Genomic DNA, 13,462 nt, shown 5'->3' with positions numbered 1-13,462 from the left:
GAGAATATAGTCACTCGTTGCTACGCAACGCAGAAACACAGCCACAGGTAACTAGCAAAGAGAGGACATTATCTAGCCAATATGATAAAGGAATAAATGATTTTTTAAATTTCTTTTGCACATTTATTTGAACATTTCCATCGATTGTACAAGCACTTGGAAACTGTCCAATCCCTAGTTCGTCTGAATTTCTTTTATGCTCCGGGCATTCTCCCGGTCTGGCGCCGGTCTGTGTCTTCTAGTATATAATGCCGGCGATTTGTGTTAAAATTGGGTTTCCAATAACACCGCAGCAAACTCTTGTTTTTATGTCCACTATAACGGACAATCTCCCTTGCTTTTAACCGAGCGTTTAATAATTTCCTAAAATGAAAATTATTTACTTTATTTCCCTCACGGGATCAATAAAGTATCTATCATCTATCTATCTAAACTATGGGACAGAATTCTGGGGTCTCCCTATACCAGAGATTACGGTAGGGCTTCAGAATGGTGATTGGCTGACACTATCTGACACCCCTCTGATTGGGGAAAAAAGACGTGCTGATCTGCTCTACACACCAGGAAGTCAACAACATCAACGTTGTTTTTATTCGAAAGACGTATTTTAAAAGTTTAATTAAGAAGTAAAAACCTTACAGCGTACACAGATTTCTAAGCTGAATAGGAGGAAGAAAAATCACCTGTGTTTCGTGCATAAAAAGTGGTTATTAACTATCAAAACCTGTTTTATTTATTTTATTTTTATTTAGATTAAGAGTTCCCGTCACCCCCATTTCCATTTAAATCGCAAACCCGTGTTTAATTAAATGTCTTTTAACGTAAATCGTTATCTTTGTCTTCTGCATAATAATGTTCACCACTCTGTCCAGCAAATTAATAATAAACTTTATTTTATATAGCGTTTTAAACGAATAAGTAATTAGATTGCTCATAAACCTAAACACTTATTCTACATAAACACAGCATAATTGCTCTTTTTCTTTTTATTTAGGCTCAGATTTCAACTATAGATCGTACACTAATTACTAGCAGAAAATACTGATGTTTTGCTCCCTCTTACCACAAAAATATTAAAAATAATGTATTGTAGCTGGGATGAACTTTTTTTCGAACATGTCTCTATCTACTGCTACTCGGACACGGAATGGTTAAAGATGGCGACAACTCAGGCACCCAGAGATGGGGGGGCGTCTTTCCGCCTCCATAACTAAAATGCCAAATAGGAGTAGTTTTTAATTCAGTTTGAATTATAACTGTACGTACTGTCTTCGTATTTAGCCAGGGCTTTAAAGAGAGGGCGCGCCAAAATTTTTCGGTGCCGTCGTCTGCGCTTTAAAGGTACCCCTGTCGCAGAAGAATTTGAACTCGGAACGTTTACCCAGCGTAATTATTATATTTCATTGCACTTTGACAGATTGTCTTTAAATCAATTGTTGTCAGAATATCCCCACCTCCAAACAAGAATAAAATTGCAACGATTTTATTAACTGGCTGTTTCAGTAACCTATATTATATATTTAAAGTAATAATTTAACACTATATGTAAATGTTTTAAGATATGTTTATGTTGTGAATGTCTGTAGATTGTATCTTATTTTTAGTTTTTGTTTTGGTTCACGTTAATTTTATAAGGGAATCTTGATTAAAATACTTTTATTTTTTCAGACAGAATTCACATTCGCTGCAGCCAAATGGCCTTGCAGATCAGATATCAAGGAACCAAACAATTATCGCGCTCGGCTCCTTTAGTGGAATCGCTTTAACATGCTAATGCGTTGGTGTAACACTCTGTGTCTACAGTACATTGTGAACAAACCGGTTTCACAGGTATTTTCAACCCCCAACCAATATTGTTTCATCGGTTGTTACCCTATAAAGCGCTTTGAGGAGCCACCTTTAAAGGCGCTATACAAAATAAAGTTTATTATTGTTATTATTATTAATATTGATCATATTTTTCCTCCCAGAACTTGTAAATTGTTGTTGTTATTGTTGTTGTTATTCTGTAAAGCGCTTTGAGAAGCATACTGTCCAGCTTGTCAGGTGCATTCTCTTGTAAAATAATAAGTAGAGCTTTGGGTTTATTAGTGCTCCACTTACAGCAACCCAATGTAAATACATTTTGTCTCCAAATCCACCACCACTTGTATGAATCATAGCCCTGCCAAATGATGCAAATTCCGCTGCAATGGTTGTGTGCAGGAATTTTTCAGTATGGCATCTCCATGTTCAAGTAAACACTGCTCTGTGTGCAAATGCAAATGCATTTAAAAAAAGTTTTTTTTTAAAAAAAAGCCACCTTTAAAGGCGCTATGTAGGGTTTGGGCATTTACTGGGACAATTATTAATTGTAGCAGTAAATCACAAAATTATTCTTTTAATGGCTTTAGAATCCAACCTTGTGGTATAACTCAAACAACGCACACACACAGGTACTAATGCACAAGAATACATTTATTAATACATAAAATATGCATATAAACCTAACAGATCTTATCGAGAGGGTTATCAGAATACAAAAGGTATATATTCAGTCAGTTACGAAGAGTTACATATATCAAGAGGACATACGTTCAGTATATCATTCATTTAGACCGTTTCGTAAATGAACTTGGTTATAACTTCTACATTGGATACTCAAAACAAGTACATAACTCTTAGGAATTAAATTGATATCAACTGGTTGGGATAACAATTGAATTCTCGAGCTGTAATGCACTGAAGTTGAATACTCATCCAATCTCTGGGGATTCAGATCTCCTGCGGGCTCTCTGGCTCCATGCCAGGCTGTGCTGTGCGGCTTGCGACGGTGCGCTGCTGATGCTCACTGACCGGCTAGTTAGTGTTGGCTTTAACTAGCAAAATTTGTGCACAGGAGAAAAGATGACTGTGGGTCCCAGCAAGTCAGGAAGAGGACCGGTTCGTTCCTGATGAAGCGCTAGTTCTGAATAGTGATTCAGCTGTCCACAGTTCCGACCTGCTCACGAGGCTTGCTGCTGATGCTAACCTCGGGTGGATCCTCTGGTTACTCTCTGGCAACCTCCGCTCTAGACTCTTAGAACAAAGCAAAGTTCTGGCACTCGGACACACTGGCCGTTCCGTGGTTGTCCGGGCTGAGTCTCAGGATGGTCAGGAGGAGCCTTCTGCTCCTGGGCTGTCCTGCCCTGGAATTCTCCTTTGAATTCCCTTTAGAATTGTCCGAAAAAGTTCACAGAATTCTCTTGGAGCTCTGTGTTGCCTGTTTTTACCTGGAGGAACTTCAGCTCATTCATTGGCTGAAAGTTCCATGGGCATCAGAGTCCCACGTGGGTTACTCGGCCCTACCAGTCCCTGATTGGTTGATCAAGGTGAGATATGAGTCATTTACTCCTGACACCTAGGAATGCAGTCCAGATGTCCATCTGGCACTCCCTAGACAGATAGGCGCCAATGGATGACCATTGATCATGATAGCCAGGCTTAGCTAAGTGCATCCCCCTTTGGGAGCTGTCCCTTATCAAAAGAAAACATCTTTAAATCAGCCTGCATGAATAGCTTCTCTGTGGCTGCACCACAGAGATGAAGGGAGAGATGAGGCCTCATTTGGGAAAGCACAGCAACACTTAATTCTGTCTTATTAACAAGCATTGCCGCTACATATCCCCCCTTTTTGAAGGTCACGAGGTCCTGAGGCATTGTTGCCTTCAAAACAAAACAGAGTTAAGTGATGTCCCTTGTCATTTGAACATTAACCTTAAATGTCCACATTACTCCTCGAGAATTCATACCGGAACCAGCATTGGATGCAAACATTATGAACAACATCTGGAGTATGTATAAACACGGTAGGAGACATCATCTCAGTCTAGGCATTACACATCAGGAAGTTCACTGTCAGTATCTGATACCTCTGTAGGCAGATATTTGGGAAGAAGTAACTTCCTTTCTTTTGACATGCTACCTTTGACTCATTCGTGCTACCCGGAGTACATCTTGATGTAAGAGTACAGCATTCAGAGTACACTGTCAGTCATGATCCAGCTACCCAGCAGCAGTGTTACAATAACACCGGTTCCTGTTCCCAGCCCCCTGATGAACCACAACACCTGTGTTGGGCACCTGCCAGGGTGGTTTGGAGGTTTGTTCCATTAAAGCAAACTAACTACCTGTACCTCTTCAGGGCTTACTGTTTCTTGGATTTCTATCCAATTCAATAGTGTGGCACCTGAAGGCATCCACGACCTCACGTTTGGTCTTATGTTGTCTGGTGTTAAGTCACCATGCTGTACTATGGCCTCCTCGAGAACTTACAAGAAACTGTTTTGATTAGGTAGCTGCATTGCGGTAGCTGTATCATGCCTGTCACAAGCCATAGTGACAGTTAAATGTGGTGTGCTGACCAGCCATTTACTTCCCACCTGCTCTTCATGGGGTTCATTAACCTCCCTCTGCTCGTTAGTAGCTTTACACCCTTCATTGGTGGATCAGTTAGACACAGCCAATGGATAGCTTTGGTAGCCATACCCATCTCAAGATTTGGAACCAAATTCAATCTTGGATTGCCTTCTGGGTGAGCTATGAGCAATGGGGTGGTTAATGTCACATACTCCTCTACTGAGAAGAGTGGAATCAAGTGGGTTGGGAATTGTGCCATGGCTAGACTGGCTACAGTGGCACTAAGCTCCCTTAACAGGTCTTGTGTCAACATTCTGGCCTGTTGCACACAAGCATAAACCCACTGTATAACACCGACAATCATGTCCACTGGTTGGGGAATAAGATTTAACCCTGTTGCATAGGAAGTTGCCTGTAGGGTTTTCCCTAGGCTTTCCAACTTTTGCTGCTGTCGATACAGTCTGTCACTACCCTCTGGCATCTCTGAGGCAGTCAGGGTGAGAGTGCCAGTAACAAACTAACCTAACAAAAAGAGCAAATGCACAACAGTGGCGGCAGCAATCAGTCCTCCCAAAAGTCTTTTAGGGTGGCTGATCTCAGTCATCTCCTTCTGAGTGACTGTCGCCTTTCTAAGCTGGCGCAGCATGTACATGGTGTCTTTCTCAGTATGCCCTGTGGCATCTTGGGCACCAACATCCTGGAAGTCTGGGGAGATCTGACGCAGCGGCTGATGCTGCTCCTCCGTTTCCAGGGCATCTGCTTTTTTGATTTCTTCATGCCTGTGCTCTAGGAACCCAGCAGGGGGCGGTGCAGCGGTGGAGCATGCCTGACCCTCGGCTGAGTGGTCATCTGGAGCACCTGAGGGATCTGGGATTGTTACCCCATTCTCACTGTTCCGGTCCACCCTGCACACTTCCTGATTGAGGAATCCCTCTATTGGCATGTTTACAATCATTCGCTGGGGGTAGGTGTAGGACACCTGCTCATTCCCCCCTTCCCTCACTAGGGGTTCAGGGAGCTGCCCCAGCACTGGGATAGCTAGTTCACTGTCTTTGAACTCACTATCACCCAACAGGCCCATGTCAGTGCAGGCAGGGATTCTGACACCCCTCTTTGCGATGTCCTGCACTGGCAGGCGGGTGGCTTGACCATCCAGCTCCAGTCTGGCTGAACCACTGTTGGTCAGACTCAGACTGACAGACTGAGCTGGTGGCTGTAAGAAAACCGGCTCGGCTTTCGTTCCCTGTCCCTTCTGGGGGACTGGGTGTGTTGGCAACCCTGCCGTTGAGGCAGGAACAATCAGGTCAGTCTCACTCACTACCTGGTAGTTGTGAGAAATAATGTTACCTGACTGCAGGTTCCCTGGGTCACAGCAGAGGGAATCGGCATCTGGGATCAGGTGTGTCCACAGCACAGTAGTCTCAGCGTCCAGCTGGACCTCCTGTCTAACCTGTGAATGTTGCACCAGGGGCACCTGGTGGTGGCCCTGCGACAGCTGCTCAAGCAGATCCTTACTAATAGAGGACCTCTCAGGGCTAAGGGTGAGGGCTACATCACCAACCTGCTCTCCTGCCATCTGGATCCCTTCCACCACTGCGGGATGGTGTTCCTGACCCCTCTTGGGTGCCAGGGTGCAAAGGGAAAGCTCCTTCTCATCACCAGGTGGGGAGATCTGCTCCTCTTTAGGGATGTAAAAGGGGTTTGCTTTACCTGGTGGATCAGGCGGCTGCTTGAAGCACCTCTCCTGTGGCAGGGAGGCTGTTGGGACCTCGGCCACGACACAACTTCCCTGTATATCTGGGAAACAAGATAATATTTTTATTTCTTGTCCAGAGGGAACAGAAGGAATCTCCACATGGGCTTCTGTGTTCGGTGGGCACTGTGTGAGCACAGTCTGCCTCTTGGCCCCCCTTTCCTTCTGTACAGAAGGCTTAGGAGCCTTGACCTGTTTCCACACTTTGCCTTTCTGGTGATCCACCAGAAAGGTTCCACTCTGAGTCGCATGTCCTTTTCTTTTTCTACCCGTTTGAGCTTGCCGTGTGACATCAAACACCTCTCAACCTCAGTGTCAATCAGTGTCTCACTGTGTAAGACATCTCCCATGGCAGCCTCGAGGTAAAAGCTTCCTGCTTTTCCTCTCTGTTTTACTGCCTGCTCTGTGACTTCAGGGGTGGAGTCAGCACTCATTTCGGAGTGGCTGAATTCATCCAGGCAGGAACCGTTCCACTCAATCAGATAGACTGAGGGAGGGAGAGGGGGCGGGTCTCCGCCTCCTACAGTGGAGAGTATCAGCTCATTCACGCTTCCGGCAGCCTTGGGGAGCGGTTGTCCCTGTCCTAATAAAGCTTGTTCAAGCATGGCCAGGCGGGCGGCTACTGAATCCTTTTGTTCAGCCTTTTCTAGCTCTTTCCCTCCCCCGGTGTTCTCATGGCACTTAGGACGCTGGGTGCGGTCCTGTGTGCCTGCTTTGGAATGGGGCTTAGCCAGCTCAGGAGCCTGTGCTCCTTCGAGCAGGGGGGAATTAACCCTGCTGGCTCTGACGGTGAACACAGTCGCTTTAACAGCTTTTTGCTCAGAGCGACTTTGGACATCATACTCCCAGGCTTTCTGCACGAATCTCTTAATAGCAGTCATTTTCATGGTCTGTGCATCTGTATGCATTAAGATCATCTTTCTGACTGACGGGTGGAGATTCGCAATGAATAAACCCTTGAAATGTGTGTTCTCTTCGCAACCCTCATCATTTCGCCCTGCAAAATAAGTTCGTCTAAGCCTCTTGTAATATTCGCGAGGGGACTCGGCTCACTCGTGCTTAATGTTAAGGGTGGCGGCTATGGCAGCAGTCGGGTCAATAAACGCACTGTTTTCTTGGATAAGTGCTTGACACAGCTCCTCAAAATTATTACAGACTTCTTTCATCTGGCTAGCCATCCACTCATGTACGGCTCTGCTGGTAGTTTTCCTGACCAGAAACACTTTCTCCTGTTCTGTGGCGTTTGGCAGGTACTGCAGGGTATACCTGAGGTCCTGAATATAACTCTTGATATTATTCTCTGACACTGCGGGGTCAAATCTCTCTATGTCCTTCGCTAGCTCTCTCAGAGAATGGAGATTTATTCTTCTAGCTTCTCAGCTAACGGAGATATGGCGGAGATCGTGGTCAGACCTGTCGCTGCTAGAGAGAGTGCTTAATAGCAACTCGAATTCAGACCTTATAGCAACCATCGTTAAACTTAAAGAGTATTACTTTTAAGTACGAAATCACAGTTCTACCACAGAAAACCACAAGATCAAATATGCAATCAACCCGGTAGATCGCAAAAGATCACAAAACAATCAAGCACTGCTAAAAGAGCAAGGGGAACTTTTTTCCTTTCGGCTTTCAGCACACACTGTATTATCGTTTTATATGAATTATTTAGCTTGGTTGACTCATTTCAGTCTTGCCACGCCCACCCAGGGACGCCAAATTAATGTAGTGTGCTCTCTGAAGGCACCAGTTCTGTAGGGTTTGGGCATTTACTGGGACAATTATTAATTGTAGCAGTAAATCACAAAATTATTCTTTTAATGGCTTTAGAATCCAACCTTGCGGTATAACTCAAACAACGCACACACACAAGTACTAATACACAAGAATACATATAGAAATTTAGATCCTTAAATTAATATCATTATTAATTTATTTAGATACGTGCTTACATATTCTCGATTATAAAACAGATAATTCCGGTCCTGGAATCTGACTAGCTGACACCCTTCTGAAGCGGTACCATAATCTCTGGTATATGGACGCCCCTGAAATTTGACTTGTTACTGTGTGATAAATTTTAATGAGTACTTCTTAGCGTAGATAAGAAAGCATAAATAAAAAAGCTTGGATTCTCATGTATCTGGTACAAGTATCTTTTAAAACAGTTTTTGTTTTTTTGAGCTCTGGTTGAATGATAAGTGTCGCAGTTTAATAATTTTCATTGTTAGAAATTATGAAACGCTCTGTTAAAAGCAAGGGAGTTTTTATGTCTGTTATACTAAAAGAAAATGCCCGACGAACTAGGGATTGGACAGTTTTTCAGTGCTTGTACAATCGATGGAAATTCAAGTAAATGTGCTAAAGAAATAAACAAAAAAAGTAATTTATTCCTATATCCTATTGGCTAGCCAATGTCCCTTCCTTGTTAATTAGATAAATGAAATGCTGTGGTGTTACTTTTTGTCGACAAAAAAATAAAGTCTTTTCATTTAAAATGACAGTTACAAATAATGTGGACCAGCATACTACTTTGAGTTTACAGCTTGTCCAAGGTCATTCATTATTAATAATATGAGTAATATCTTCGGTAAAGGCTTTGATGCATAAAATATTTCTGCATAATTAAAATATTTATGATAAAGGTAGGTTGTGTACTTTTGCCCAACTGAGCAATCTTGCTTTCATAAAATATACCAACTTTTTAATGACTGATGATTAACATGCTGTAATACACAGTTTCAATTTAAAAGCTCAAATGCTGTACATGAGAGGTTAAGCTTTATTGGCTCCTCCTGGCGGTTTTACAAGGTGATTCCGGATACTTTCAGGTAGGATGTCAAATGACGTGATACACCGCGTGATACTGCGTGAAACTGCGTTTTGATGCGACACGCCCAACGGGGTATACCGCGAAATACCCCACCCGTTTTGAATGGCTGCATCTGTAGTCATCCTTTTCATGGATGGGTGCATAAAATATTTTACATGTTAAAATAATGTAAGGTTGCGGAAATCATAATTATAAGTACAACAGAAGATTATGCATATGATAAAAGCATTCTTAGTAATACTTAGCATGGGTTTAGAAGAGGTTGGTATTGTTTATTAACTTGTTTGAAGTATTTGATAAACTAACAGCAGAAAAGATTCAAGTAGTGTTTATGATATGGTAAATTTAGATTTCCAAAAGCTTTAAATAAAGCTTCATATACAGTAGAATGATTCTAGAGAGTTCTCAAAAATAATTCTCATACTTTAGTCACTAAGGTAATGCATGAATTTAGTTGAGAACTAGGCAAAAGTGGTGCAGTGGCTAGCATAGCTCCTTTATAGTGTTGATACCCTGGGTTCAATTTCAGACCAGATCAGAATTTCAGATCTGTGTGGAGTTTGTATGTTCTCTAGCTTGTTTGTTCCTAGCTTTGTGTGTATATGTGTGTGTGGCTTGCGCTAGACTGGCATCCTGTCCAGGGTGTATACTATCTTGTGCCAATTTTTGCCAGAATAGTCTCTTGTTCCCCTGTGATGCTATATTGGATAAAGTAGTTAGAAAATGGATGGATGGAACTTGTTAATGGATAGAAAATAAATAACAAATAAGTGCTAAATGTTCACTTTGAGGTTTTGTAATTAGAGGAATATATATTACTGCATGTAATGTATATCCTGCTCTTCCTAATTTATATCAATGATCTAGATTCTGGTATACAATAGTTAGTAATCAAATGAATTAAATGGGCCAATGAGTTTGATTTACTGTAAACCTTTGTTTCCCTCAACAGGTGAGATTCTGACTGAAACTATTGAGAGTGCCATTAGTGGTGAACCCTTAGGCAGGCTCATTACACAGCCTAGTGGGTGTGGAGAACAGAACATGATTTACATGACTTCACCTGTTATTGCTACACATTACTTGGATTCCACCCAACAGTGGGAAAAGGTTGGCCTGGAGCGTCGAGCTGAGGCAATTAATTATATAAACAAAGGTAAGAAAAATATACTTTGCAAAAACTGTTTTTCAATGTCACTGTCAAAACTATTATTTTTAAACCACATTAGGAATGCATATCTACAGAAAATTAAGACATTAACTACCATTTATCTCAAAAATATCTTTTTTGATATTTTTGAGAAAAGGAGCTGCTTATTGAAGCACTGTGTGTAAGAAACCTTTCTTGTTAGGCAGTCATATCATATCTCAGAAGTTTCTGTTTCCCCTGATTCAGAAGTTAAACATCAATAGTCCAGTTTTGCATCTGTGGATGTGGTATTGTGGGGAAAGCCATCCTACAAATGAGATGTTAAGTCAAGGTCCTGAGTACTTGTCATTAAAGATGTTACTGTTCATAAGATTAAAATACGCTTTAGGTGTGCATAATTGGCACCCTTAAATTCCTCCCACAATTCTATTGCTGAAGTGATTTCTAAATTTACTGTACCTAATCTGTGGTTTAGTGGGACTGCTGGTGCATAACCTTTTCTATGCATCACCCAAGTGTGTCTGTACTATTTCCTATATATAAAATGTTTTGTGATACTTTGGGATGAAAAATACTATACAAATTTAACAAAGTATTAGATTAGGCCAGAAATATTATAATTATTAAATCAGGCTACAAGGTAGTACTACTTAACAAATGTCTAGTAATATTCAAATGTTTAAGGACTGAAAACAAAAATAATTTATGAATTTAAATGAATTCTCCAAGCCTCTTCAAATTGTCTGGTCCATTTTTCTAATGAGTGTTAATATAATTTTATCTTTATTAAAAGTAATTTTATCTTTATTATTTAGTAGTAGTTTATTATCTTATCTTACCTTAAAAACACTTATCATAAATTTAGCATTTTTTTCAGCATATGCAATAGCTCCACAGAAGAAATTCAAATTAATGAACATCCATACAGTACATGGCGTATACATGTATTGGGCACAGACTAAATTAAATTATTAATTTAGTTTAATGCTACAGTACTGCAGCTATAACTAAAATTTAATTTTGCCTGTTGTCAGCTGCTAATATAACACTTTTCAGATTTAGATTTTTCTTTGAAATTAAATGTTCTCACCTACAGGATGCTGACACCCTGATTTTGTACAGTATGTAACAATACATTTTACCTAATTTTGAACAATTCTATTTGTAAATTATTGAAATGTGTGTTAAAATTATATATTCATAATTAGAAAAGGATTTCATATAATGAAGGTAGTTCAATTTATCTAGTTGTTTTGGGGTTGATTTTGTAAGCATTAATTTTCTTTGAATTTTCCTAAATGTCTTTAATAACATTTTCTGGTATATACTAGAATGCAATAGATTTGTTTCTTTCTTTGGTCATTAGTTTCTGAATCTTTCAAAAACATTGTGTAGTAATCTTAGAAAATAATGTTCGAAGCATTTCCCTTGTCCACATATAAGCTGAGATATAGAAGACACTGTAGTTTATGTATACTCGTCACTTTTCCGATGTTTTGGCATAGCAGATGTCTACATCAGATTCTTAAGGTCAAGACTTAAACTGCCAAGTGATTCTTTAAGATCACTGGGTGATAGGTTAGGACTCTGAGGTGGTTGGTTCATTCTACTGCCAGAAGTAAACACTCAGGAGTTCAGTTGGGTGTGTGTGGTCTTTTGCATTGTAACATGTTATAGTTATGAAATAGTTATATTTCTCTGGGCTTATAAGGATGCAGGTGAGAATATTATAGTAGCCCTACTCTACCTACTCAAAACTAAATCATTTTGACTGGTGCCTCAAAAGTGGATTACCTTTTTTATTGAAACATTATTGTAAAATCACAAACATTTTCAAGAAAAAAGAGGGTCCATAGTAATCTTTCCTTTCTTTCAAGCTCATTGTTTTCCTAAATTTTTCCATAGGTTATACTCAACAACTGGCTTACCGCCATCCGGATGACTCCTATGCAGCATGGCTAGCCAGACCCAGCAGCACATGGTATGAATTTGTCAAGTACAGATTCATATTTTTTACTTCTATACATTTCCTTATTCTTGAAAACAATGAGACAGAAAGTTATTACACATTCATTATTCATTATTGTCACACAACAGTAGTTGGTGGAATTTGCTTTCGGAACAGCAAGGAACACAGATGAGACATACATACAACATATACAGTACACATTTAAATAGAACAAAAGACAACAAATATCGCCACATACATATGTAAACACTTTCCATGTAGCTGCATAATTATACAATAAAATTCAGAGCTCAATGTGAATTCAAAGTTCGTATGGCAGTGGGAAAAAAACTGAGGTTGAAAGGGGCAGTCCTTATGAGGAAGGATTTGAAACGTTTTCCAGAAGGGAAAAGCTGAAAAAGATTATGATCTGGATGAGAGGGGTCTAAAATGAATTTTCTTGGCACGATTGGAAGTGTGACTTGAATAAGATGAAATGGAAGGGAGTTCACAGCCAACAATTTTTGCAGCTTTGGACACAATCCTTTCCAGTTTGCCATTTGAGTAGTTATCCAAGTTCCCATATCAGATTGTAGTAGAGGTTGTCAGAACACTTTGGATTATGGTTGTGTAGAATTGCAGAAGAAGTTGCCTGTTCACTCTGTAAGAAAAATCATTCTCTGCTGTGCTTTCTTGACTATGTGGTCAGTGTTGGAGCTTCATTTAAGATCACTGTTCATGTATGTACCCCCAAAAAATTAAAGGAGTTTGTGATCTCTATAGGAAGATCATTAATGAAAATTGTTTTGTGTTCTGGATACGTCAAAAGTCAATGATGATTTCCCTGGTTTTAGAAGTGTTGAGTAGGAGATCATTGTCCAAACACCAGGCTGTTCCCAAACCAATCTGCTTTCGGTAACAAGTCTCATTATTATTCAAGAAGAGACCAACAATAGTAGTGTCATCTGCTTATTTGAAAATCCAGACAGAATTATCCCGAGATGTAAAGTTATTTATGAAAAGGGAAAAAAGCCATGGAGAAAGGAACCAGCCTTGGGGAGCACCTGTGCTGAGAGTCAGGGGGCAATATGTTGCGTTATTCACCCTGACAGTCTGTTAACAATGTGTTAAAAAGTCCAAAATCCAACAACACACAGGGTTGATGTTCACGTCCATCAGTTTACTGAATAATTTATGTGGATTAATGGTATTAACTGCTGAGCTGAAATCCCAAAATAGGATACTGGTATAGGAATTTAGCTTATCCAAATGCTGGAATTTTCAATGGCGAGTTAATTAATGGCATCTTCAACAGGCCTTTTGGCTCTGTTGGCAAACTGGTGAGGATCCAGCAGGAGAGATGTGAAGTGCTTGAGGTACTTAAGCACTAAACTCTCAGAGGCT

General features: G+C 40.4%; 1 protein-coding gene across 1 annotated transcript in view; it reads left to right on the top strand.

The window, feature by feature from the left end:
• The window catches only part of LOC148820910 (complement C3-like), a 110,489-nt gene that overhangs the window by 68,289 nt on the left and 28,738 nt on the right, over positions 1-13,462 (top strand). Inside the window, exons 24-25 of the mRNA XM_088931600.1 lie at positions 9,913-10,116; positions 12,016-12,091. Coding sequence (XP_088787726.1) covers positions 9,913-10,116; positions 12,016-12,091 — 280 coding nt within the window. The remainder of the gene's footprint in view (positions 1-9,912; positions 10,117-12,015; positions 12,092-13,462) is intronic.

The sequence above is a fragment of the Atractosteus spatula genome, chromosome 14 (genome assembly GCF_055471065.1).
Source record: "Atractosteus spatula isolate fAtrSpa1 chromosome 14, fAtrSpa1.hap1, whole genome shotgun sequence".
NCBI classification, from domain to species: domain Eukaryota; kingdom Metazoa; phylum Chordata; class Actinopteri; order Semionotiformes; family Lepisosteidae; genus Atractosteus; species Atractosteus spatula.
Note: the sequence above shows the minus strand (reverse complement) of the source record. Positions and strands in the feature narration are given on the sequence as shown.